At 48.1% G+C, this 27,373-nt stretch overlaps 1 protein-coding gene across 1 annotated transcript; it reads right to left on the bottom strand.

The window, feature by feature from the left end:
- Nucleotides 1–401: 401 nt before the first annotated feature.
- On the bottom strand, nucleotides 402–26,499 carry LOC309414923 (serine/threonine-protein kinase PAK 3-like; the record flags this gene model as incomplete). The annotated part of the gene is made up of 9 exons (XM_082012302.1): nucleotides 402–1,137; nucleotides 2,299–2,436; nucleotides 6,346–6,542; nucleotides 6,983–7,082; nucleotides 7,929–8,046; nucleotides 8,806–8,918; nucleotides 10,508–10,556; nucleotides 13,006–13,069; nucleotides 26,286–26,499. 9 exons carry the CDS (start codon nucleotides 26,497–26,499, stop codon nucleotides 1,045–1,047), a joined length of 1,086 nt encoding a protein of 361 aa, XP_081868428.1. The 3' UTR covers nucleotides 402–1,044.
- Between the last annotated feature and the right edge of the window lie 874 nt (nucleotides 26,500–27,373).

Here is a 27,373-nt window from a genome sequence, read left to right as displayed (position 1 = left end):
GCTCAGTGGAGGTAGGGAGGATGGAGAGCTGTGTGACAGCAAAGACGCAAGGGTTATTGATGTGTTAGAAACCACAGCAGAACTGCCCCTTTGGACTTCCGGAGGGCATACTGGAGTCACTGTGTTCAGCCAGCTGGGCAGAGGATAGGGAATCCCCCATATGATGCGTCCCGTCTGCCTGGTGGGCCTGTCCCAGGGAAGGCAGGGTGCAGTTCTAAGAGTCTCTCGCTTGCTCGCTCTCCCTGATAGCCTCAACCTAGTCACCTCCTCCCGCAGCTCGGTCACTACGTGGAAGATTTCCTCTCCCTGGGCGCACCTCCCACAGCTGTGCTCACTGCTGCCGTCCATCAGCATTGCATCCGTCCGTTGCCTCAGCCGAGGACACTGGGACGGACAGAGCGAGCGAGAGTAGGTCAGTTGAGGTATGAATGACAGTGGCAACACAAAGACTGGAACTAAACAAGAAGCCAAACAAGCCAATGGCCTAATCCAAGAACAACCCAAGCATCCTGCCTTCCTACTGCCAAAACAGGACGGTGGTTCATACCTTAAAGGCTACTTAGCCCTTTGCAGGACCGGGCCTAGACATGAAGACTACAGCACTAAGCTGTTTTACAGGGGGGTTTTTTCCTTTTTTTTTTTTTTTTTAACACTGGGTGGCTGTTGCTTCACTTGCTCTTTTGACTGTCACAATTTCAAAGTGAGTGTACAGCTTATTCACAGGGTGAGAAGGAAGGGGACCTTCCAACTGAATTTGCTTTCCCTTGGAAATGGCTGAGGCAGGCAAGCATTTATGGTCGTTACCTCTCTGTCTTAAGCCCTGTTTCGTCTTCAAAATAAATTCAGGAGCCAGAAGGCAGGAAGAAGAGAAACGGTCATATTTTACTCCTTGAGGGGCTGGGTTGTTCTCCCTCCTACCACCATGACTGTGACCATTGGCTTCTTTATCCATCCACCTGTCCCACAGCACAAGCGTTGAGGTTCTATAGAGTTTTATTCTCAGTTCTGCTCTGAGCTGGCATGGGAGAAAGCCGGCTTGAAGCACTAGTGGCTGCTGCCGTTCTTATTCGCTTCCTTTGCTTCCGTGATCAGCGGCGTCAGGCTGGAGAGAGGCTTGGCTAATTTTAGGAATGGATGCTGTGCAAAGGAAAAAAAGAAATGAACCGTTACTTTCCAAACTCAGGTACTCACAGCCTCAAGCAGCATTTCTCTGGTTATGGGGAATACGCTGAAACAGGACTGAGGGGACCATCTGCACCTGCGTCTTCATGTCCAGTACCTTGCTATCACAGGCAAACAGGGTCCAAAATCCCATTAATCCCTTTATCAAGTTGTCTTCAGCGTGCTGGCATTTCTGCCCTGCCAGCACTCTGGGAATGCTGTTTGCTCTCCCAGGGCCTTGTTCCTTTCAGGAAACGCAAGTTACTTACTTAGGTTCCTGTTTTTTAAAGACATGGGCTATCTGAGTTGTCAGAAAAGAGCAGAGGCATAAACCGTTCCTTAGGGAACTCCAATAGCTCCAGGAAATGTTTATGCCAGGAGTATTTAGGCCCATGTGTTCTTCTGAAGGCCACGGAGGTACAGGTTTTCAGCACCAAGACAAGAGCAGGGACACCAGTGACAGAGCGCTGACGGACTCAGCTCTGGCTTGCAGCGAGAGCAGTGGCTACCAACCCATTTGCCACTATGTAGAGCTGAATATACTACCAAAATTCAACACAGGGCCGCAAAAATGATCAGAGGGACAGAACACCTCTCCTAGGAGGACAGGCTGAGAGAGTTGGGGTTGTTCAGCCTGGAGAAGAGGAGGCTCCGGAGAGACCTTTTTGCAGCCTTCCAGTACTTAAAGGGGGCTTCTAAAGAAAGATGGGGGCAGGTTTTTTAGCAGGGTCTCTTGCAACAGGACAAGGGGTCATGGTTTTAAACGACAAGAGGGTAGATTCAGGCTGGATCTAAGGAAGAATTTTTTTGCAATGAGGTGGTGAAACACTGGCACAGGTTGCCCGGAGAGGTGGTAGATGCCCCATCCCTGGGAACATTCCAGGCCAGGTTGGACGGGGCTCTGAGCAACCTGCTCTAGTCGAAGATGTCCCTGATCACTGTACGGGGGTTGGACTAGATGACCTTTAAAGATCCCTTCCAACCCAAACCGTTCTATGATTCCACTTCTTTTCCTTTTGAAAAGCACCAAGACTGGAGACTAATATGAGGGGGTTCCGTCTCATGCCTTTGAGTTTAGCTGGTGAGAAAACCATTCCATAGAACAGCTGTTCCGCTTGCAGCCGTGTCCCCTTTTACCTGCAGAAGTTCCTTGGCAGACCCTCGCCTGTCCACATCCACCTCCAGGCAGCAGCTCAGAAAGTCGCGAAACACTGCGGACAATCGCTCAGGGTTCTGCAGCTCTGGTGTCCCGTTCGTAGCGATCAGATGCAGCGCCTAGAGAAAAAGGGAACATGAGACTCCACCTGTTTCCTTCATATCCATAACTGCCCAGATAGACCCCATTTTTTAAGGTTCAGTCTCCAGTGGCAGTTTCTTCCCTGGCAGGGGGTCAGACAGGATTTTTCTATAGCTACATAAAAAACCTGGAGGCAGCCACAGCTCTTCCAATATCAAAATGATCTTGCCTTGACAGCTGATTTCACGGACTGACCTGGTTAGTATGAACTACATCTGCAAAAGCACATTTTGCTTCTCCAAGTAGTGACAGGCTTGTGACAGTGACAGTTTACAGCCTCTTTTAAAGAGTGAATTTGGCCTAACGCTATTATTTCTGAGGATTACTACAGAAAATGCATCTCGGCGGGGCTCACTGTTCCCTAAAGTACAGCTTCCATAAAGCAAAGGTAGCCAAGTTTTTTGCTCTGCTCTTGATAAAAATGGTAACCAGATGGGAAAAAAGGAAATCCATCAGCTTAGTCCTTGGATAAAGAAACAGAAACATTGGGAACCTTTTTTTCAACACAGGCACATAAGTTGCATGCACAAATATCTTATGAAGAAAATGCATCTTTGGGCAGATGGGAGCCAAGCTGCAACAACGTCTTTCAGCAGTCTCCAAATTCCAGATCAGCGTCACTTATGTGTTAAGAAGAAAACGTTTAATGCTTGCTATCAGAAAAACGAGTAATTCCATCGCTATGGTAACACTCCGCTGCCTCAGAATTGGGAGTATTCACCTGTGTTAAGGGTTGAGTCCTCTGTGGATTCCCCTCCATGTTGTGCATAAATGTCCAGCTGCTCATCTGAATGCACAGTCATTCTGTGCACACAAGCCTAGCCAAACACTTGAAAATTCCAGCCTTTCTCCTCTTCAACAGCATCCAGCCGAAGCTAAGCTCAAGTTTCCTAAGCAAAGCCAAGGATGTTCACTGCCAAGCAGCTGACGGTGTTCATGCAGCTGAGCAAGTCTTCCTGATATTCCTCAGGCCAAGGGAGTACAACGTCATTTTGCAAAACACAGGGTGAGCAGTATCCAGTGTGGTTCGCTTGTAACCAAGGTCTAACATGCTGAGAAGCCAGCGAGATGAGTTCATTGCGCTTTTGCAAGATGTTATGTAGAAACGGAAGACAAACCTTTTGAACTATTCAGACATAAACTTCCAGAATACGTCTAAACTACACAGCAATAATGATAGAAATAGGCCGTGGGGTCTTCCATTAAAACGTCTGCCATTAGAACACAGCTCTGTTCTACTGGCACTTAACTAGACCGGGACCACATTGACTTTGCTATTGTCCTCTTAAATACAGAGGACAATTTCCAAGCCTAAAAAGGCAAAGAAACGATCCTAGAGTAAAAACAATAAAAGGAAGCTTCTTTCCTTTTCCCACAACATAAATGTCACAACATCAGTCTGGTCCTGTCCATCTGCAGCTGACCTCAGCCACCGGACACAGTGGTGAGCTGGAGTGCCTGTCCTCACTACGCTTCAATTGCGCTACCCGAGGGATGATACTTCTCCTGCGGGAAAGGACTACAGCACCAACGGCAGCTTTGGGGATTTTACTGCAGACACATTCACCTGAGTGTGAAACAGGAGTGCCAGGACAAATGGAGCTCTTTTAGTTACTTGTTTCTTCTCAGAACATGAATCCCAAAGAAGAGTCATCTTCAGCTCGGTACGTCCCCTTTTCAATATTTCCACCAGAACAGGGAAAGGTCTACGGGAAGCTGAAGTACCTTCTTATCACATATCTTTTGGTCTCCTATGATATGCAGCTGGCAAAGAAAAGCAAGTACGGTACAAAGGAAAGGAGCGTTCGCAGTAGCTGCAAAGGGGCAATAAGCTCATTAATTTGTTTCACATGCCAAGAAACAAGAAAGGCTTCAGCAGACCATTACAGCTGCAGTCTGTGAAAGCAAGATCCTAAAGGTATCCAGGTCACCCAGATACGTGACAGAACAACATACAGATGATTAAGAAGCCTGAAACTGTAGAAGATGTGCAGCATTTGAAAAAAATGCTACAGTTTTGAGACAAATTGATGCGCTGTGGTTAAGAAATGAAAAAGAAATGCTTAAGGCTTTGTTTTGTTTCTGTGGTTTTCTGTTTGTTTTTTTTTTTAATTGAAATCAGGAGGAGGTCCAACCTGAATTTCAAAGGGTTTTTATCACACCAGTGTTTGTCCCCCAGGCCCTCGGCATGTGCCGGATGGAAGGAAATCATAGTGAGAGGAAACAAATACCATCACAGACACATCCAAGACACACATGGCTCGAAAATTGTTCATTCCTGTGAGTTCTGCATCAGCTGGAAAGAACGTGAGCAGCATGGGATGCGCCTGCTCTACACGTGGAAAACAACACTGCATCTACATGAAGACTGCTGCTAACTCTAGGACTAATGAGCCTTTCATGTCCTTACAATTTATTTAGGTGTTTAAGTAACGGAAGCTCCTGTGTGCCTTCCATTATTAAAACAATCCTTCATAAAAAACAAATCAATCCTGTCGGGGTTGATTGACCTTAATAAAACTAGCTGATAACTGGGGAACTTCAGGCAGTCCATCACAGGCTGTTCACTGTTCCTAGCTCAGGGGCAACAACCGCTGAAAAAGAGCCCAGGAAGCCAATGCGGATGGAAGCAACTTCAGGTGCCTGATTTTCATCTACCACAGTTTTACTAAGACACCTGAAGATGCCTTGAAGCTCTAAGTGTCCAAGCTGATCGTATCTCCAGCAGGAGATGAGGCATATATGGAGAAAAAGAGCATCTCAAAGAATCTGGGTGAGGGCAGGAAGAGCTGAGTTTGGTCAGAGAGAAGAAATCCAGTGATCTTTCTAACAAACAGTTGACCTGAGGCTTCTTGAGGAGCCCTAATCAGCATTTGAGGCAGGGAACCTTCAGCATCCCGACCAGTCACGCTAATGCTCTTCATGGGTTTTTGCTGCCTTATGCAAGGCAAATGCATTTTTTGCAAGGGTCTCCCAGGGAAGCAGGTGGAGTATGGGCTCCTCTCTTTGCTTGGCCGGGGGTATTTCCTGACCATTCTCTTGTTTCTTCTTTCAGTCTGCAGTACGCAGTCGGGGTGCCACAGACCAGAGAGAGCACAGCCTTACTGCTATGAGAGAAGCTAAAGGTCAGGCTCTATTTTAATTCTAGCCTTAATAAGAATTGCGTATGTATAGGCATAGAGCAAACTTAATTTCCTCCTGAATTCCTGCATCCTGTCAGGAATTAACTGTGCAGCATTGAGCTCTGTTTCAGCTCTCAGTCATGAGGTGTTATCTTGGCAGACATTCCTCCACTATGACACGCTCCTTTGGTATAAGAACTGGTCATTTCATTTTAAGGAATTAGGACAAAACTGGAAACTTCAAAACATCAAAATACACTAGTGTACTACAAGTACCTGTGCCAAAACAGACTTGTAGAAAAGCATTTGCTAAGAAGTGATTATGGCATTACTAGAACCAGTGACACTTCCTGAAAGGCGCAGGTGAGCAATTGGCACTGATCTGAGTTTGGAAAGACTTCTCCTGCACGTACAGTTGAAATATTTGTCATAAAAATTCCCCAACTGGAGGATCTTGCTGCTGAAAAATTCTTGTCATTCAGAGATACAGCTCAAAGAGAGTTCTAAAAGCACATGAGAAATCTCAAGCGTGGTTGAGGGCAAAAATGACACATTTCTGAACAGTCTACATGTCACTTCTCTTTTAAGGTCCCCCTATTGACATAACGACAGCTACAATATATGCCGATATGCTCCAGCGACATATTTAGAAGCAGCCCTTGGTGGAACTAGTTCAAGCTGGTGTAACTGGGATTTTGTCTCATGGGAGACAAAACATGGGGCAGGTTAGAAAGACGGTGGTCTCTGGTTTTATTCGCACCTTACCCTGAGAGGATGAGCATTAACGTAAGGAGGTTCTCCTTGCGCCATTTCAATTGCTGTGATCCCAAGCGACCAGATGTCCACTTTGGGCCCGTATGCATTTCCCGACACCACTTCTGGTGCCATCCAGTAAGGAGACCCGACCATCGTGCTCCGTTGACTCTGCTCAGGGGTGATCTGAGCACACAAGCCAAAATCAGCTGAGGAGAAAAACAAGTACTCTTAAAGACAGCTTGATTTATGAAACCAAGCAAAAGAAATCCCTTCCAGATGCCTCAGAAGGCGTTGTTGAATCTATCTGGTAAAGCGGCCATGCTCTGTTTACTCAGTGCTCGAGCCAAGGAAATACTGAAGTGGCCACTTAAAAACCCCTCAAGTTTCATGCAGTGGCTTTTATTCACTTGAAGCTTTAGATTATTCTTTATTACTGCCCCTTCTGGAAGGGACCTACACAAACCGAAACCACTCTTTACACCTTTTTCCTTTCTGTACCTCTCTGGACGTTGGCACTGTGCTCTTAGCTCGCAGCAGTGGTCTGCCAGTGCACTACCACAGGCATCGCTTTTGGGTAACAGGCAGTCAGTCAAAAGCAGCCCCACACCACATGCTGGGAATGCTGCACCTGACCAAAGATACCTACTCAGTTTGACAGATCCATCCATTCCGAGGAGGATATTGTCGCTTTTGATGTCTCTGTGGATCACTTGGTTGGAATGAAGGCAATCCAGAGCTTGTAGGCACTCATAGATAAAAAAGAAACATGAGGGTAAAACTTACTTAGTGACCAGATTTCATCACACAAGAAAAGAAATGGCTCTAAAGGATTTAATTTCTAGTTGAATTGAGAGTAATGGCAGAGTATTGTGCTCTCAAGAGGAAGAGCTTGCTGCTTCAACACAGAGTAATAACTTCCTAAACAAAGGCGTAGTAGCTTTTGAAACAGAAATGTCAATTCTTGCCACAGACTGTCCCCTGAAAGCACGCACGGAATGACTGCTGCTGCAGGGAATGTGCTATCTCCACCCAGGTGACAAACTATGGTTTGCCAAAAACCAAAAAGTCCCTTCCTTCGGTATAAGATGGATCACTTTTGAGTCGGAGGTCGCATGAGAAAGATTTTATTGTTAGGCTTGACGGCAGATCTGGAAATAGCATGTTAGGCATTTTTCAGGAGCAACCACCGTTTTGGGTGGAGTGCTATTCTTTTAAGCCGAGGACTGGGATGAAGGAGCCCCTATTTTTCTTTGCTGGTATTTTAAAATTCTGCCACCAGCATATTTGCTTGTACACGAAAGGAATGCAGTACAGGCATGCTCCAGGCAAAGGTTTAGAGAGGCAAAGTTGAGAAGAGTAAAACTAAAAACAACAAAAAAAGAAATAGTACAATAAAATTCTATGAGTAAAACAACAGAGTGTAATAAGTGCAGCGATACTGGCAGGCAGTTCACTTAAGATGCTCTTTCTTCTCCGTATCATAAAAGCAACACAGAAACAAAGCTCTGAACATGAAACCTCTCATCTTCTTACCACCTGCTTAGAAGTACCATCCTGTCCCAGTAATGGGAAGCACAGGCGGGATCCCTTACCTCCCTACAGACAGCTGCTATCTGTCCTTCATCCATACATGTCTCCTCAAGAACATCATTTAAAGAGCCTCCAGCTAGGTATTCCATAACCACCCACAGTGTGTCACCGACGAGGTAGCTGAAAGAACAAAACAATGGCACTGAGATGAGTGTGCACGGCTAAATTACCTCTGGAAAAAGGCTACAGCTGATTTTGTTTCCAAGTCATTCTTACATGAGGACAGGACAACATGAATAGACATTCCCTCTAGGCTATACAGGACTTAGAACCTGTGCGGTCTAAATGAGGAAGGCCCATAAGCGAACAATTAGACGTCCGAGCTGGCAAGCAAGTGAAAAATTGAAGTTCAGTAATGGCAAAGATAAATCTTGGACCAGGAGGATGTGTACCAGTGAGGACAGGAATTGGTCAACAGTTTGGAAAACCTACCAGAAAATACATCCAGGAACAGGAGAAACAATTTAAAAAGTGGCAAATTACGTGTTTCTGCAAACAAGAACTTCACCTTCCTGATATCCACAGCAATGGAAAAGAGCAGGAACAGCCCAAAGGAAGTAATTTCGAGGAGGATTTACCAGCACTTATGATAAGACACAGAAAAGATGATCAACTTAAACAACCACAAAACCAATCAAGCCAACAACAAAACAACATGGAGGTAGGCTGAGATGGCTGTGCCAGGTCCTTGAAAACAGTCTTAAGCAATATATGCCAGAAAAGATTAATGCAGACAAAATGCAGTCTCCTCCCATACACTGGCTATGAGTAGATAAACAATAGAGGTCAATTTTCTGCAAGCGACCAAAGGGGTTTTTAAAAAGGTTTGGCTTGCAGCATGTAAATGAACATTCACGTGATCATACCAGAACTACTCACCTCTCTAAATAGTTCACAATATTGGAGCTCTTGTTTTCTCTCATGATGAGGATTTCGTTAACTATTAGTTCCTTTTTGGGCTGTTGTTGGAGATTAATTTGCTTTATGGCCACCTAAAACGACAGGGAAAGCCATTAACTTGAGTAGCCTGTTGCACAAGGTCCCAATGAACATGGAGCGCGTGTTTTTGGAATGACATAGCAGAGCTGTGCCAAACTGTCTTGGTATCAGACCAAAGAGCTCAGTAACTTATATTACAACACCCAATTTCTCTGCTAGCCTGGGTGCTAGTTACAGGACACAGGGCCATATACATTTTGTCTTGTAAAATCTGTACAAATGATCTTTAAACTATCAAGCACGCATCTCTAACAACACTCTCTGGACCGACATTCTTCTCAGATGGTCTTAGTTTACCACCACTATTATTGTTGATGCACAGTTTGCAAGCAGGAAGTGATTTTGTTACTGCCAAGATACACAAAAACTGCTGGTAATGCTTTAGTAATTGTACAATTTGTCATCATTATTTCAGCAACTGCTGTTACTCTTGACTTGACGGCATAACAGAGAGAAAACACAGACGTACATTACATTTCAAAAGCCATACTAAAACAATCATTAAGGTTACACACACAAAAAATACAGTCCTGGCTGTTGCCTTCGCAGGCGTGGCGACCTTGTTCAGGAACGGCACGGTGACCAACCCCAGGCCGCTCGGGCCATCAGCTCGCTGACACCAATGTGGTAGACGGCAAATGGCGTTTATTAGTGTGTGACACGGCGTTATATAGCTTAGGTTTATAACCTCACTTCCGTCTGCTTGCATCATAAATTAAACGCTATTGGCTTTCAGGAGAGGGGCCCTAACTTTCCGTACAGCGCGATATCTTCCGGCCGCCAGACCCTAGCTATCTACACCTGGCACTTCCTAGCTTCTTGAATCTTGATTTTGCAACTCGAAATACACATTCCTTAACACAGTTCAGATTGGCAATTACTTTGAGGGTTTCAAAAAAATAATCCATTCTATGTCATTTGATGGATACACCCCGGGTCCTAAGCAGGGCTAGACCTCTACCTAAGAGCAGTTATAAAGCGCCTCTGTCTAGTCCTGCTCTCAACATGGCACGAAAGAGACCACCCCTCCGCTCCCATTCCTGGGTTTCTAGCCACATTTTCAGGCAGGGTTTGTATAGATTCAAGACCGCTTGCCTTGGAAAAGGAAAGGAATGTGAAGAGGCCACTTTAAACTGGTCACTACAGGGGCTGTCAAAGCTAACGCCGCTTTCCTTCAAGATTCGTTTCTCACCCTCCTGGACCCCACTTCCCTGCAAGCACTTCACGGGCTGTAATGGGCTGTCACCGACACCAGACTTAAACACGACTGTTTGGTTTGGGAGAGATCTTTGCTCTTGATATACTTCTTCTACACTGACAGACAAGAGAATGATTTCTAAACCAACACATTGACACTGGCAATAAAAATGATACTGTTTTTATCAGTCCCAAAAGCTTGCTGGGATTTCTGAAGGCTGAAGACAGCAGATGATGCATTTTGCCAGCTGACACTAGCCTGTGCTTCAGAGGAACCGCCTTGGCAGTAAAGATCTACTGGCCACCCAAAAGCCCCATCCACCCTTCGCACCAGAGGGGAGAGCACTAAAGACCTGCAAAATCGGCTGGGACTGTAGACACTTACCTCTTGTCCTGTGGTGATGTCCATCGCCATGTAAACAGTTCCTGACGCCCTAGAAGCAAAACAGCAGCAAAGAAAGGAGTACTTTAGTCCCTAGGAGTGCAAGCAAGCCCAGACAGGAGATCTCTGCTGCCTGTAGGGTTTAAAAAACACCTTTGTTCACCCACTCCTTCAGGCAGCAGCGCACAGCGCAGCAGCCCACCAGCCCTCTGCCACGCAGGGTATCCAAGAGAAAACTTATGCCCAACGTGAAGAACAAGGGATGTCCAACATGAGGAAAGGATCCAGACACAGCTTTCTCCAGCATAGCAAAGCAAGGAAACTATTCTCCAGCCATCCTACAAGGTCACAGCTAGAGCAGGTTAAGGCATGTTGTGCTCCAAACAGGGGATCCTTAGACAGCTTCTTTAGGTGTCAAGAGCCCTCAGCAGCTGCTTCTGTTAGGTGCACCGGACACGTGAAGGACTCTTCATGGTATCTGTATTTTCCTCCTGTGGCAGACACGAGTTGTGTTGTAGAGCCACCAGAAAGAAATGGTGCTCTCATCTGCAGACTAGGCAGTGTGGCGTTTTGTTTGCCATCTGCCTCTTGTTAAAAGAGGTTCTTCCCCTGTAATGATGTGAAGGGCCTGAAAGGCCACGGTCAGAGGAAACCCCTTTGGGTTTAAAGTAACTGCAGGCTTGTAAACCCCATTAGTGTTCCTTCTGAGCTAAGCACAGGTTTACACTGCCATCATGTCAAAGCTGACGTCTGCACGGACAGTGAGGCAACGGAGAGCCAGCGAGGGAATTCTGAGAAGTGGGAACACCCATCCGGCAAGTGTCCCACTGACTGACAATGCCAAAATCACTTTGCTCCTTTTCACCTGATCCCCTGGCTTGTTTGTGTACCTGCAGGCTGAAATATGTCTGAAGCACTGCTATCCAACAGGCACCAGGGACGATTTTTTTCTGGAGGATTTTTCCCCATCACTACAAATTGACCTGCAGCATGACAGTCACGAGCTGGTGACAGCAGCACGCTCACTGCTCTGTAAGAAGGGCGTGCCATCTTCAGGCTGCACTAAAAGCTGGAGGAAATCAGTTCAGAGACCCTTTCAGGCCAGATATTAGCCACTTCTCTTCCCACCAGCTACTGAGGCACCTTTGTACAAGCTCACTCCTAGGATGGGCAAAACAAAAGACGGTGAGGGCGATGGTCATACTGTCACGGTCACACGTGCATCACACGCATGTTTCTTCTGGCTCTCACTTCTTCAGTCGACACATATCTTTTGAGAGCCTGGCACAGCTCTAAGTGTCCACTGACATTTTACAAATGACAATGAGAACCAAACCTTCGGGTACAACGCAAGCGGCAATCCCAGAAAGGGTTTTTATACAACGAATGGAGCAGAAACACCTTCCCACAAGTGCCCCACCAAACAAGAAGTGTCTACGATAAAGCCTGCCAGAGAAAGAGCGTGAGTGCGTCTGGCTTTCTGCAGCATCTATCAGTTCTAGGTCAGCAACGTGCTACCCTGACTCCAAACCTCACAAGCAGTCACGGTTTCTTTACAAACACTAAGGTCACCTGCCTTAACAGGCAGGAAAACATCTCCCGATGTCAGTGAACAGCTTCTGTCAGACACTGACAGCAGCGTGATCCTGGTGCTACACAATGGCGCTGGCCCTCCCGGAACTACGACACAGCCACGGAAACTTTGACCGAGCAGGGAGTCTGTCTGTATTTAAAACGCAAGTCAGATACCTAATTTTGATGCCATTTCTTCTTGCCTCCTCACATCGGAACCATTTCAAATCAATCCTAGTTACAGTAAGCATGGTTGGGCTTCAAAGGGAAATAGCCTGATGGTTTTTTTTCTGTAAACTCCTAAAACCTGCAGGATCCACAAGTGGTCTGCCATCAGGCAGATGATGCATGTTCTCATCAAGTACTTTGTGCTTCAACTCTCTGTTTATTACTGAATTTTTGTTCTTTTCTGCCTCTGCTAGAAAAGAGAGCTTATTATTTAATCTCTGCGTTCTGTTGCTAAACTATGTGGTTATAATCCAGATCACTGAATATCTTTTTAGAGCAAAATATTCGAAAGAAATGGTATTGAGAACTGGTATCTATCTGACAACTAGCAGGTGCTAAGTTGCTCTTTTAGGCAACAAAGTTTTTTCGCCATTCTTTAGCGTGGCCAGATTATTTTGCGACATACAAAAAACTATTCCCCCTTCTCCCCCTAAGAACATAAGCAAATAGGGGCCACACACTTGAGGGACAGTAGACCTTCCCGGTCCTGCTCCTTGCTGCAGACAAGACATTGGCTCCACCAGGTTGTCTTTGGCCGTGCCTTCCGACCACACTTATAAGTTTGATCGGTACTGAGAGACAGGAGAATCTAAATCCAGGGTTGTCTGAACATGTCTGGAGCTTGCCCGACTTCACTCTTGATATTACACCAGCAAAATACCTGGCCCATTTTTCGTGTCAGTAACTGTGGTCGGACTTACCCTTGGCCAATTTGCTCCAATTCGGTATATTTCTTCTTAGGATCTCCCATGCTCACAACGCTCCCTGAAAGAAACAAAATTAAAGATGCTCACTGCGAACTGGAGATACCAACTTCCAGCAGGTCAGAAATGCAGCTCCACTGTCTGGGCTTGTGAGTCGTTTGTAGCCACTTGGGCAACAACAACAACAACAACTTCGTCATACAGGCAGCTCCACAGCACAGACAGCCTCCACAAAGACGGATTTTCTACAGTCCTTTGGAGAGTTACCTTGACAGCAAACTAAGAGCATGGAGAAACATTCACAGCAGACAGGTATCAGAAAAGAACAAGCACCAATGCAAGTGTTTGTTGTCGAGAAACACTAGCGAGCGCTGGAACAACAGAGCCTTTATTTCCTTAGGAATAAATACTCTGTGTGATTCAACAGAAGGTTTAATACTACCAAAGATTACATGCACCTTGGGTTCTGGAATCAATTTTGATGAACAGGTGCCATTTTCAGAACAGGAAAAATACTGCAGAGTGTTTCCAGGAGGGGATCTTCTCAACCTTTCAGCAGTTTGCCGGAAGAATGCCTTTATGTTTTTAAAGAACAGCTTCTCATGTTCATTCACCAGGAATGATGGGGTTTTAAGAACTATCACCATCATCCACTCATTACCAGGCTAAGTTCTGAAGACCTTGCTTATGCCACTCTAAGAACCACACTGCTTGTCTGCAACCTGACTGGGATTGACACGCACTTGTCCTGCACTCTCAACACTGCACGCATGTTGATCTCCACAGAATCACAGAATGGTAGAGGTTGGAAGGGACCTCTGAAGATCATCTGGTCCAACCCCTCTGCCAAGGCAGGATCACCGAGGGCAGCTTGCACAGGAACGCGTCCAGTCGGGTTTGGAAGGTCTCCAGAGAAGGAGCCTCCAACAACCTCTCTGGGCAGCCTGTTCCAGTGCTCCATCACCCTCACAGTAAAGAAGTTTTCCTCATGCTGAGGTGGGACTCCTGTGCTGCAGTTTATGCCCATTGCCCCTCGTCCTGTCACTGGGCACTACTGAAAAGAGACTGGCTCCATCCTCCTGACAGCCACCCTGCAGATATTGATAGACATTGAAAAGGTCCCCTCTCAGTCTTCTCTTCTCCAGACTAAACAGCCCCAGGTCTCTCAGCCTTTCCTCATACAAGAGATGTTCCAGTCCCTTAATCATCCTCGTAGCCCTCCGTTGGACTCGCTCCAGGAGTTCCCTGTCTCTCTTGAACTGGGGAGCCCACAACCGGACGCAATAGTCCAGATGAGGCCTCACCAGCGCAGAGTAGACGGGGAGGATAACCTCTCTCGACCTGCTGGCCACACTCTTCTTAATGCACCTCAGGATACCATTGGCCCTCTTGGCCACCAGGGCACAGTGCTGTCCCATGGATAACTTACTGTCTGCCAATATTATGCTTATTCACAAATAAGCACAGCCGTGGTGGACAGCACGAACAGCATTATTCCTCAGGCTGCCGCGTTACACAGGCAGCTGCACAAACGAGATGCTGATCATTCCAGCAGTAAGGCTCAGAAGCCAGGCCAGATGGGGTGCTGCCGCCTCCCGGCAGCTCTGCGCTGCAGCAGCGGGAAGGCAGGGCCGGCACATCTGGCACAGGGCATGGGACAGAAAGAAATACCGAATACGTACTCAGTTTCTCTAGGATCTCCTCATCTGTCAGCCCAGATTTTGTCTCCTGCCCGTCTGTGTTTCTGGACAAAGCGTTTGATTGTCCACATTGCAGAGTGGTGGCCAGTTTAGCTGGTGCCAGCGCAGCGGCAGGTTCAGTTACAGAGCATGAGTAGATCTGTGACAAGAAAAGGCGTTGTATCAGAAAGCTGGCTTGCAGAGATGCCCCTAAGATCATATTGCAAATGCAAATGCTTACGAAGATGCCTCTTCTCTGCTACTAAGATAAATTCACGGACCCTATCAGAATCACAGGAAACTCATGACTAAATGGGAAAGTTCAAACCCGATTGTCGGGGTGTCAGTGGCCTGGGTGAAGCACTGTCATGGTAGGACTGCGGCCCGCAGAGTCTTCACCCGCAAGTGCTGTCTGACCAGAAACATGCAGCTCTGAATTACCCCAAATACAGTGCTATCCAACGCTGGGACTTACTGGTTTTATATGTTCAGGCCAGGGTGCGGGAACAGCGGGAGGTTCAATGCCTTCTTCCTCCTCCTCATCACCTTCATCCGCTTCTTCAGAAACAGGCAGAGCTGGTGGGGGTTCACATGCTGGTTTTGTGCCCTGTGGACAGACGGGAGCATGAGCGACAGTCACCACTTTGGCACGTGGGAGCTTTGACAATTACACACCACTTGGGTCTGCTCAGACAGCTTCAGGAACCAATCTGGACATGCCTGTAGTCCTACAGGCCCCGGTGCTAAGTTACACGTGGCACACCACAATTTAAAGGTTACAAATGACCCTGCTGTTTTGTTAAGTTGTCTTGGCGTTTTTCATTCTTGCTGAAAACAACTTATCCATGCCCGTGCTTAGTCAAAAAATGTCATGCCTGGATATATCGCTAGAGGTCACATCTAGTTGCTGGTTCATTGCTTTGGCATTGTATCTACAGACATGGTAACAGGTAATTAAGCTAACAGGTGCCTACTGGCTACGTTAATTTACACACATCAAAGGGCAAAGCCCGCTGCATAGTCTTGTTGGGAATTTGCCTTTGGAGAGATGGCTATTTGTTTCTCTACTGTTTTAGCCATGGGCTAATCATATTGCCTGTTTCCATGGCTCTCAACTTCCCTGTCTAAAAGCTCCTTTTTCAGCACCAACCTCCTCTTCACCTGCTCCTAAGTTCACACAGCGATCTTTCTCCTGTTTGCCTGTGTCTCACCGCAGCAGGAGCCCAGAGGGAATGCAGCCCTCTCGGCAGCAAGGCGCGTCCTGCCGACCTGCCCGGGGCCGCCAGGCAGGCATCCCGACTGCTCACCCGGGCTCCCGTTACAGGCAGCGGAGAATAAAAGCCACCGCCGGGGTGTTGGCAACCGTCCGGCAGACTCCAGATGTGGGGCAGGCAAGGGAAGTCTGGCTGATCCGTTGGCTATGTGTAAACTGAAGCCTACACTGCAGATCCTTGAAGTGCGGTGAGCTGAACCCCCCACCAGTCCCAGCTGCGACGCAGACGCAGGGGGTTCTATCACCTTCTCACAAATTTATGTGCCTTAAGTCACCTGTACTTGGACACACTGTCACAGAGAGACACACGCACACAGACAGCGTCCTGTATTTTCTGAGAGACTCAGCGCCGTTGCCCAACGCGTAAAGAGAAACAGTGCAACAGGTACTGAACTGGCCAAAGGAGGGAGCGAGACGTCAGACATCCTGAACGTCAGATTAAGGGCCAACTCTCTCAAGCCACGGGTGCCCTAATGGGAAGGGGAAAGTTCCTTTGCCATGCGTTAGATCAGTGCATGGCTTTCCATGCATCGCTAGCACTTTGCTTACCTGGGGATAGAAGGTGATTAAGGGAAAAATAAAGCAGGGAATAATTGCCCTCCTGTCATGTCAAACGCCTAGAACTATGTTTCCCACTGGGCCCTACGCTTGGTCTGACAGTGCTAAATTGTGCAGCTAAAACATAAGCAATGTCATCTTATTTCAGGCCAGCCTCCCGTTGAGGAGTCATCTTAACTTATAGACAGGCAAGCTTCTCTCTGCAAAAGCAGATTTTCAGCTGTTTAAAAGTGCTGAACTAGTAAGGTAGAATGCAGCCTGTTGCAAAGACACTACGGTTGATTTTCCTTCAGCCTACAAGGGTGGCACTCTGTCACACTGGCACACTGTGTTCCTCACTGAGTATGGTCTAGAGCTGCTCGCTTTTCTACATGTACAAGCTGTGCAGAGGGACAGGGACCTCCAGGGGACAGTTTCTCCTGCAAGTAGCCTGCAAGGGTGTGAACTGTGCCTGACGACCGCTCTCTCCACTGATGACAGAGAGCCTACACACTTTGGGCAAAGCTGCTCACTGTTACAGCAGTAGCGGTAAAAGACACAACGCTATCTCTTCTCTGCTACTAAGATAAATTCACGGACCCTATTAGAATCACAGGAAACTCATGACTAAATGGGAAAGTTCAAACCCGATTGTTGGGGTGTCAGTGGCCTGGGTGAAGCACTGTCATGGTAGGACTGCGGCCCGCAGAGTCTTCACCCGCAAGTGCTGTCTGACCAGAAACATGCAGCTCTGAATTACCCCAAATACAGTGCTATCCAACGCTGGGACTTACTGGTTTTGTATGTTCAGGCCAGGGTGCGGGAACAGGGGGAGGTTCAATGCCTTCTTCCTCCTCCTCATCACCTTCATCCGCTTCTTCAGAAACAGGCAGAGCTGGTGGGGGTTCACATGCTGGTTTTGTGCCCTGTGGACAGACGGGAGCATGAGCGACAGTCACCACTTTGGCACTTGGGAGCTTTGACAATTACACACCACTTGGGTCTGCTCAGACAGCTTCAGGAACCAATCTGGACATGCCTGTAGTCCTACAGGCCCCGGTGCTAAGTTACACGTGGCACAGCACAATTTAAAGGTTACAAATGACCCTGCTGTTTTGTTAAGTTGTCTTGGCGTTTTTCATTCTTGCTGAAAACAACTTATCCATGCCCGTGCTTAGTCAAAGTCCAATTTTACAAAATGTCATGCTTGGATATATCGCTAGAAGTCACATCTAGTTGCTGGTTCATTGCTTTGGCATTGTATCTACAGTCATGGTAACGGTTAATTAACCTAACAGGTATCTACTTATTTGAATGTGGTTAAATACAAGGGTTTAAGAACCCTCCTATTTAACCCCAACCTTTGCTGCTGCTGCAAAGACGCTACGGTTGACTTTCCTTCAGCCTGCAAGGCTGGCACTCTGTCACAAAAGGCAAATCTCACAGCTTGCTCCACCATTCTTAAATGCTAGGAAAGCTAAAGGTTACTTTCACACTCACCGAAGGATGGGTTTCTCGGTATCCACGGGCGATTTTACCTGCAATGCGCAAAGGAAAATTAACCAGATGCTGTTATAAAAATGCCTTTTGTGGGGAAACCCACAGAACAAGGAAATCCAAAGAGACGACATGTTTCTTTCACAACATCCCTCCAGGAGCAACAGCTATTTTACATAGAGAGGAGGGTAACAGGACAATAGACAATTCTACACTTTCTTGTGTCTCTTTTTTGCCCTGTTTTGCCAGTAACTAAAAGAATTGGAAACTTATTCAAGAAAATGCAGATTGGTCTTTAACTGTCAATGCTTCTGTTCCCCCATTAAAGCTTGCCAAAATTCCACCTTAGCTGTGCCACTTCTATTCTGACAAACCACAGTCACAGCTCCTGAGTTCAGGAGCGTACACAAAGTGTTTTGAATTTTGCAGTTCACCACAAAACTAATTGCTTTTTTAGCAAACATTAAGTGTCAACTTAGACAGTCAAATCTCTTCATTATGCAAGTTAAAAAAAAAAAGATGCTTTCCCTCAAAAGAAGAGAAACGGTAATACATTCTGGAGATTAACCTCACAGTTTCTCTCTCACAGAAGCTCTCCCAGTCCGCATTTTAGCAGTTGCACTGGTTGAACCAGCAAACTGAGGAAATTGCAGACCCCACTGCCACACACTACCAGGCGTGGGGAACTGAACCAGTGCAGGTAAATCTGTCCAAAAGCTGTCCACACCCGGTGGGATAGAGACACCCCCTTATTAGCTGCAGCTCTTGACAGAAGCTTTACCAAAGTCATGGTATCTTACTGGCATTTTTGTTTAAAAATCAACTCCGTTATTAAGGAACAGCCAAAGAACACATCGATACAGAAGCCAGCTAGTACTAAAAACCTCCACTTACTTGCTACATGTGTGGCCAGCCAGGGTCTGTCTGGCAAATACAATACAGAAAAAGCCAAAGAAAAGAAAACGCGAACTGCAGCACAGACTTGCTCTCTCATTTTTGCAACGATACGTCACAATTTTGCAGACTCTAGGCAACCAGGAGGATAAAGGACATCCCCATCACATCTGCAGGCTCTTGGACGGGAATGCCCACACCACGAGGGTCTTCCTGGAGTGAGCCTGCTATGGAGATTGCTCGGGACGCTTATGCCTGCCTTCTCGCCCTCTGTGACACCGTTCCTGTTACATCACAATGGCAGCCGTTCTGGGTTGGTTTGCGAGTTTATGCACGGCAACCACGTCCTCTGCATGGGGTTTACGTGGCAAGGTTGTGGCAGCAGGGCTGCAGGGGTGGCTTCTGTGAGAAGCTGCTAGAAGCTGCCCCTGTGTCCCATAGAGCCCGTGCCCGGCGGGGCCAAGCCAGGCAGCGACGGGGGCAGCACCTCTGGGATAACATATTTCAGAAGGGGACAAAACCGGCACGTGGCATTTGCAGCCGGAGAGAGGAGTGAGAACATGTGAAAAGAGCCCTGCAGACACCAAGGTCCGTGCAGAAGGAGGGGCAGGAGGTGCTCCAGGCGCCGCAGGAGAGGTTCCGCTGCAGCCCCTGGTGAAGACCATGGTGAGGCAGGCTGTGCCCCTGCAGCCATGCAGCTCCACGCTGGAGCAGATCTCCACCTGCAGCCTGGGGAGGACCCCCCGCCGGGGCAGGGGGATGCCCGAAGGAGGCCGTGACCCCGTGGCAGGCCCGTGCTGGAGCAGCCTGTTTCTGGAGGATGGCACCCCGTGGCTGGGGCCCAGGCTGGACGATGCCGACACAGTCTCACGTAGCCTGACGTGATCCTGCCCTGCTGTGCCAGCCTGCAAGGGTTAGAGGAACTGGATTGTCCGGACTCCAAGCCAAGGGCCGTACGCTTTCAGGACCTGGTTAACGTTTTGTAGTTTCATCTCACTCGAACCTATAGCGTAAGATGAAGCTTTCCTTCTGTTTCTCTATGGTGGGTCTCCACTACAAAAGAACCCTTCAGTCCAGAAGAATATGCCCAGAGGACTCTGGGACTCCCTCGTAACTGACTGGAAGAAGGGATGTGAGATGAGAAAGCGTACCCTCCTGCTCACACTGCCGAGCTTAACCAGCCCCCAGAGAGGGATCCCCATGGGACCCTGCAGTACTAAACCAACCACTGCCGTAATCCTGGGCTGGGCTGGGCAGCAGGAAAAACACCGTGTTGTCGGTGTCTGGTAGGTGCTATTTTCAGCTTGTTAGTGGAACTGTGTACCTATCCAAACAGGTATCACAAGTTCATGGAAGCTCTTGTTAGAAAAGAATAAAGGAAAAGACTGCAGAACAAATATTTTGAAAAAGAATTCTCGTAGTAAGTTTCAGTGGATTATGCTGCTAAGTTTTATATGATTTGATACTGTGACTTATCTCGGCATTGTTAGTGAATGTGATTGCTGCTATTTTGTATTGGATAAATTGCCATCTTTAAGTGACAGGAAGCACAAAATCATGGACTATATCACTACACCAGAATCCCTGATACTCTATCCCTTTAGTCATGTAAACCGTTGACCAAGTCTGGGACTAGGAGTGGATTCAGCCGCACCTAGACTCCCCTCTGAAAAGGACTTTAGAAAGCATGGGGGTCCACCCTGAACCTCGTGACTCAACGGGAGGGCATTCCTTTACTTTCCTTACCTAACCTTAGTCATAAACCGTTGACCAAGTCCAGGACTAGGGGTGGATTTTGGTCCACTCTGAGCCTCGTGTCTCAAGAGGAGGGTGTCCCCTAGTTTCTCTCCTCAAGATACACATTAACTCGATCCGATAGACACGTAAATCATTCCAGTTTAATTGTAATCTGGCTTCTCTCTGCATAGCTTTTCCACGTTGAATATGGAATAGAGTGGACCTTGCCAGCAACTTCTGTTAATTCGCGCTTTTTACAAATCTAGATTAAAATCATTCGCTTTCTGATATCTTCGGCAGTGATTCTTTAAGCAGCCTAAATTATCCATCCGTGACAGCCCAGGACGAAGGGAGGGGTGCCAGGAAGGTGTTTTAAGATTTCATCATATTTCCCATTATCCTACTCTGATTTTGATTGGCAAGAATTTTGACTGGCAAGACAAAGCGGGAAGCAGAAGTGGCTGTTCCTCCTCAGAAAGACAATATAAGAAAACCAGCTAAAGCTTCCCAAGTGAAGGTGGACAGCGAGCGTGAAAAGCCTCCTCCAATGGAACCTCCTGTGAAACAAGTGAAGGAGGACGTGCCAAAGACAGACAATGTTTAAACATTTTCCTCTCAAAAGGATGAGAAGGCTCTTGGTACCCCACAGAAAATTCATCCAAAAGTGATAGAAGATCACCCAGAAACTAGACCAGCCGTGGAGGAAAAGGCAAAGAAAGACCATCCAAAAGAAATCAAGTCAGAGCAGCTCTCCAACAAAGAGGGGCAGCCAAAAAAACCTACTGAAAAAAGCAAAACTTCTGATGCGAAACCTGAAAAAAAAGAAATAAAAGGTGATGAAAAGGTTGACAAAGAACGTGAAGCCACTTCCATGAAGGCCTCTAAAGCAGAAAGTGCTGAATCAAACACATCATGGAAGGGGAAGACCAAGCCTGATGGTGAAAAAGGAGAATGAACTCCAGCAAAAGATAAATCTGCTTTTCTTAAAACCCTGAAGCCTTAACAATCTTCAGTAAGATTCAACTTAACTAAGAAACTGGCAAAAAGATGGTGAGTGGAGAAAATGTGCCACCCGCAAAAGAACCTCTTGAGAAACATGAGCCGAGCAGCAGCAACGTGAAACAAGAAAAAGCAAAGGGAAAAGTGAGAAGTAACAGGAGCTGATGGCTCTCATTCAAGTCTTGTAGATTACACCAGGTACCTCATCACTTCTTTTCCTATTCTCTCCTTCCTCCCCCCACCCCAAAAACTGCAGAATTCTTTATGGTGACTAATGGAAGGAACAGCTAAATCCCTGCTAAATGAGTGAATAATCTGTGATCTCTCCTGTTCAACTGTACTTGTGTCAGAACCAAATTTTGTTAAAGGAAACAAGCAGTCTGTACTGCGCAGAAAGCTAATAACATGTTTGACCCTTACTTCTGGGACTTCTTTTTCCCCTCTTCTTATTCATTACATGTTGACTCTTGGAGGAGGGCCCTCTCGGTCTTCCTTCAAATCCACGCTACTGCGAACGGCAAGGACAACAGACATGTCTATCTCATGCAATATTTTGCGTTTCAAAAATTGCAAGGCACTGTCATGTTCTACTTTTGTCAGTAGGACATGAAATTATACCTTGCAGAGAGAGCAGCTTGGCTGACAATAGGTTGTACTGATTTTGGCTTTGAGCACAGCGCCATATCGACACAGCTACACTGCTCCCAGCTCAGTGCCTCCGTGTTTGGCACTTCCCTTGGAGACCTCTCTTCTAGGTTCCATTGTATGACACGTGAAAAACAGAAAAGTGATCTAGTGTGGAACTGTTAGGATTTAGATTTCAGTGCCTAAAGAAGGAGGACAAAGCAAACTCAAAACATTTAAGACATGGCTGGAGACATAAGGTAGTGTCTTGGTGTTCTAAGAAGGTTCAAAACTGTACATTTTTCTAAGGAAGAACAGTGGGACAGAGCTTTGGTTGTGTATACCTCTCCATAATTGCTTGCTTACAAGAATGAAACAAGAGTGCATGTCTCATGTATCCACCATTGGTAGAAGTAGGACCTGAAGGTATTACCAGATCAGATGGGGCCCAATCTGATAATCTTGTGTCTTTGTTAATTACATGTAGAGTAGGAAGATACTAAATCCATAGGTTGCTCATAATCATAGCTAGTGGGCTCATCCGTTCTCTTGCCTGTTCCCTTAATTGAACATCTTTTGAAAAACTCCTGAAGATTTAGAATTGAAACAAAAGCCATTTTAGAAAACGTTACAGAAAATGGCAGTGTGTGGATCTCACCCAGTACTAACATGCGCTTTTCTTCTCTGAGCACTAGTTCTACTGAGGGAAGCCCCATTAGAAAGACTGAAGAAAAGCCAGGCACTAAACTCCTTAAGACCAGAGAGGAGTCTAATAATGATATAACAGCCCCTGATAAAGATGTCAATATTATGATCCAGGTCCCTCCGTCAAAGTGGGATAGAGTTGACTCTGAGTCTGAAGAGGAAGATGTTAAATCTAGCCAGTGCCCGCAAATGTAGGAAAACCTGCTAGTGCTATAAAAACATGAGTGCTAAGCCACCAAACCCTGTAAAACAGCATGAAAAAGAGGTGGAGCCTTCAGAGGAAACACTGCAGGAAAAAAATCCTAAAGAGCCAAAAGAAAAGGCTGTTGGTAAGGTGGAAGACGATACAGCAGCACCTGCTGCAGTTGACCAGCCTGAAGCAAGCAGACGTGAAAGTCAAAGCAGTCCCAGTGTTAGCTGCAGCCATAGGCGAAGCCCTTCTGAGAGGCAGACTCAAAGCCACAGCAGCAGTGCCAGCTCAGGAGAGAGTCAAGAGAGCAAGAAAAAAAAGAACCAAGAGAAGAAGAAGCACAAGAAGCCAAAGAAACACATTGGAAACCAAACGGATTTGGAAAAGAGCCAAAAGCACGAACACAAGAAGAGGAAATTGAAGAAGAGCAAATATAAAGAGAAAAGTGATGCAAAAGTGAAACCTGTCACTACACGGAATCACAGGTAATAAAAAAAGACTTAATTCATCCTAAGTCATCTTTGTTCAATTTTGTTACACTGCAAACAAATTCAGAGAGAATTCACAGAGTGACAGAGAGAGAGAAAAGGAACAGGGGGCAGGACAGCACTGGTGGAAAAAAGCAACTGTGATGGGCAGCAGGACAGAGACCTGGAGAAAGAAAACATAGAGCAAGAGAGAGGGAAAGAAGGGGCAGCCAGCTGGACAGGGGGATACAGTGAGAAAGGATGGGGCAGGGAACGGGACAGAAAGAGATAGAACAAAGAGAGGGGAAAGAAGGACAGCAAGAGGGAAAAAGGGACAGGGATCTGAGAAGAGAGGGAGAAAGCAGCAGCAGGGCAAGAGGAAGAGAGGCAGAAGGAGGGGGAGGGAGCAGGAGAGGGAAAGCAAAATAAGGGCTGGGGCCAGAACAGAGACTGCAAAACAAGCCTGGGGACGCAGCAAGATGGAGGGGGGCTGAAAAAGAACAGGGGCAGGGACAGAGGCAGGACAGAAGGACATAGTGAGAAAAGTTGGGGCAGGGAGGAGGACAGAGCGCCAGACGAGAGAGACAACAGAAAGAAAGAGAAAACCAGGGACAGTGAGCAGCACAGTGGAATGGAGAAAGAGAGAGAGGTATTGGGAACCTTGCCAAGAGATGGAGGAGGGCAGGTGGAAGGCTCAGGAAGCAGCAGAGAGGGACAGAGAGAGAAGAGATGAGCAGGAAGAAGGACAGGGACGGTGGGATAGAGAATGGAAAAACACAGTGACTGTGAACAGGACAGAGCGAGAAAGAGAGAGAACAAAAGAGAAGCAGCAGACCAACGGTATCCTGGGCTGCATCCAAAGCAGCGTGGCCAGCAGGTCGAGAGAGGGGATGCTGCCTCTCTACTACGCTCTGGTGAGACCCACCTGGAGCACTGTGTCCAGCTCTGGAGCCCTCCGCACGGGATAAGACACGGACCTGTTGGAGTGGTCAGGAGGAGGGCCACCAAAATGATCCGAGGGATGGAACACTTCTCCTATGAGGACAGGCTGAGAGAGTTGGGGTTGTTCAGCCTGGAGAAGAGGAGGCTCCGAGGAGACCTTTTTGCAGCCTTCCAGTAATTACAGGGGATCTATAAGAAAGATGGGGACAGGCTTTTTAGCTGGCCCTGCTGTGACAGAACAAGGGCTCATGGTTTTAAACTATAAGAGGGTAGGTAAAGGCTAGATCTAAGGAAGAAATTTTTCACAATGAGGGTGGTGAAAGACAGGCACAGGTTGCCCAGAGAGGTGGTAGATGCCCCATCCCTGGGAACATTCCAGGCCAGGATGGACAGGCCTCTGAGCAACCTGCTCTAGTTGAGGATGTCCTTGCTCAGTGCAGGGGGGTTGGACTGGACGACCTTTAAAGATCCCTTCCAACCCAAACTAGTCTATGATTCAAAGAGATGGAGAAGGAAAAACCTGCACTGGCCTGCAGACAGAGAGAGACAGAAAAAAAGAAGCACAGGGAGCAGGAAAGAGGGGCAAGAGGGAAAGTAAAGGGAGAGGGAGATGAGAGAGAAAGAAAGATTTGGAGAAAAGAGAAAGGGGAGGTAGGGAGCAGAGCACGGTAATAGAGGAGGGAAACAGAACCAAAAAAAAAAAAAATTACACAGAGGGAAAGGGGAGCGGGCAGGGAGGGACTGGGACACAGAAGAGGGGTGACATGACCCCATGGACCCAGCACTCACCGGAGTTCCTGCCCTCTGCACTGCCAGGCCAGTTAGAGAATTCAGGCACTTCTGTCTCTGTCTGCCCTTTCCTCCCTTCCTCTGCTGTAGCTCCACTCACTTGACTGTCCACCTAAGAGAACACATTGGTGCCTTACAGCTCCGACAACATGAGGCTGCCTAGATGCACAGCCACGCACCCACACGCACGCACCCACACCAACCCCCCCCCCCCCCCGCCAACACACACTACGTGGCCGTACTGCACTTTTCCTTATTTATACAGACCCCGCGGTGCACATTGGAGATCTGGTCTGCTGAGAACTACTGAGAGGGACCCTTCCTCACCTGGAGAGGCCGGCTGTCTCTTGTCTGCAGCTGGAGGCAGCAGCTGCTGGGATCCTCTTCATCTCATTCTCCAGCTGCTTCACCTTCTGCTGAGCTCTTCAGCTTCAGCTTCAGCCACGGCAGCTCCTCTCCAGAGGCACTAAGTGTCCATCTGCCCCTCTGCATCCACGTCACCAGGAGAGCAAGGCCAGAGACAGCCCACGCAAACCCGAGCCAGATGCAGGCTGAGAGGCCCCGGCCCTCAGGGCAGCCTCGCTGCAGCTGGAGCAGAGAGACTGGGCCTCCAAGACCAAGATGGCCGCCTGGCAGCCCCGAGCCCAGGACTACAGCTCCCGGCATGCCCTGGGGCACGCCCTCCTGCTGCCTGAGCCTGCATCCCGCCCCCCAGCCAGGCCCCGCCCGCCCACAGCCTCATGGCCGTCTGCCTGGGGTTGCCCAGGCCCGGGCCCGGGCCCAGGCCCAGGCCCAGGCGGAGCAGGGAAGAGGAGGAGAGGGGCACAGAGGGGCAGAGAGGGGTGACAGAGGGATGTAGATGAGGACAGGGGGATGGAGAAGGACAGAACAGCGATGGCCTCCAGGCTTTGTCCTCATTTTAGGCCCGCTGGTTAAAGACTCACCCATGGAGCGATGTCTCAGGACCACTTCATGGCCAGTGGCGCTGCTTTCTGGATCCCCTGGTGGCGATGGGCAGAGGGCCAGGTTGTCAAGTCCCAAGGCCAGGTGCATATGTGGGATGTCAGGGTCACCCCTGCCTGGTTTTTCCCGGCGAAGCCCCAGCTGGTGCCGTCCCTGTGCTGCAGCCCTAGGGCTAAGGCTCCAGGAGCCGGGCATTTCTGCGGGCACTGCACCCTGCCGGGCCCTGCTGCCGGCTGCCCTGGGCTTCGCCCCGTTGCCTCCAGCTCTGCTTTCAGCCAGCACCAAGGGCACTGCAGATTGGCTTGCCCGCTCCCCACAGCCGTCCTGACCCACGTCTGCAGCTCGTACGTGGTGTCCACGTCACACGGCTGATTTGGGGGTGGCAGGTCTCTCTTGTGGCACCCTGGGAATGAGGGCAAAGCAAACCCATCCCTCCCTTTCGATCTTTGCCCACAGACTGAGCAAGTGGAGATGTACCCTGTGCTGGAGAGTGCCCTGCAGGGAGGAGACAGCTGCTTGCAGAGCAGTGCTGAGACCTGCCTGACAGCAAAGGTGGCCACAGAGCGGCCCAGGTGAGCTGGTTGTCTTGGAGGCTATGAAAGCAGCCTTCCTCCACCCCTGGTTTTGGTGAGATACGGAGCAGCACAGAGATGTTTCTCTGGGATCCAGGAGGGCTTCCCAGTGCCCCTGTGAGGGATCCTGCTCCCAGAAGGCGCCTCCCCATAGAGCAAAGGCCATATCCAGCCTCCTGGCACTGGGTACGTCTGCCCTGAGGAGTGTCTCCAGGAGGACAGGGTCATCTGCCTGGTGGCTCTGACACAGCAAAGATGAGCTGAAGCCCCGTGGCTGTGGCTGTCTGGTTCAATGTCTCTGAGTGCCTCAGCCTTTCTCCCTGGGAGTGTTTAACCTGGGCCCGTTACCAGGGTGTGACGGATGATGTAAAGATGGATGCTGGTGACATCCCTGTGGCTCTAGTCCTGCTCCCACTTCCAAGTTGTGATGTCTGAAATCCGGGGCCACCTGAAGGTCCCGGCAGAGATTTCCAGAGAGTTTGTGTTCATTTTGTTGA

This window comes from Phaethon aethereus, assembly GCF_964289735.1.
Source record: "Phaethon aethereus genome assembly, chromosome: 34".
Classification (NCBI taxonomy): domain Eukaryota; kingdom Metazoa; phylum Chordata; class Aves; order Phaethontiformes; family Phaethontidae; genus Phaethon; species Phaethon aethereus.
The sequence above is the reverse complement of the archived record's forward strand: the minus strand, read 5'-3'. Positions and strand labels throughout refer to the sequence as shown.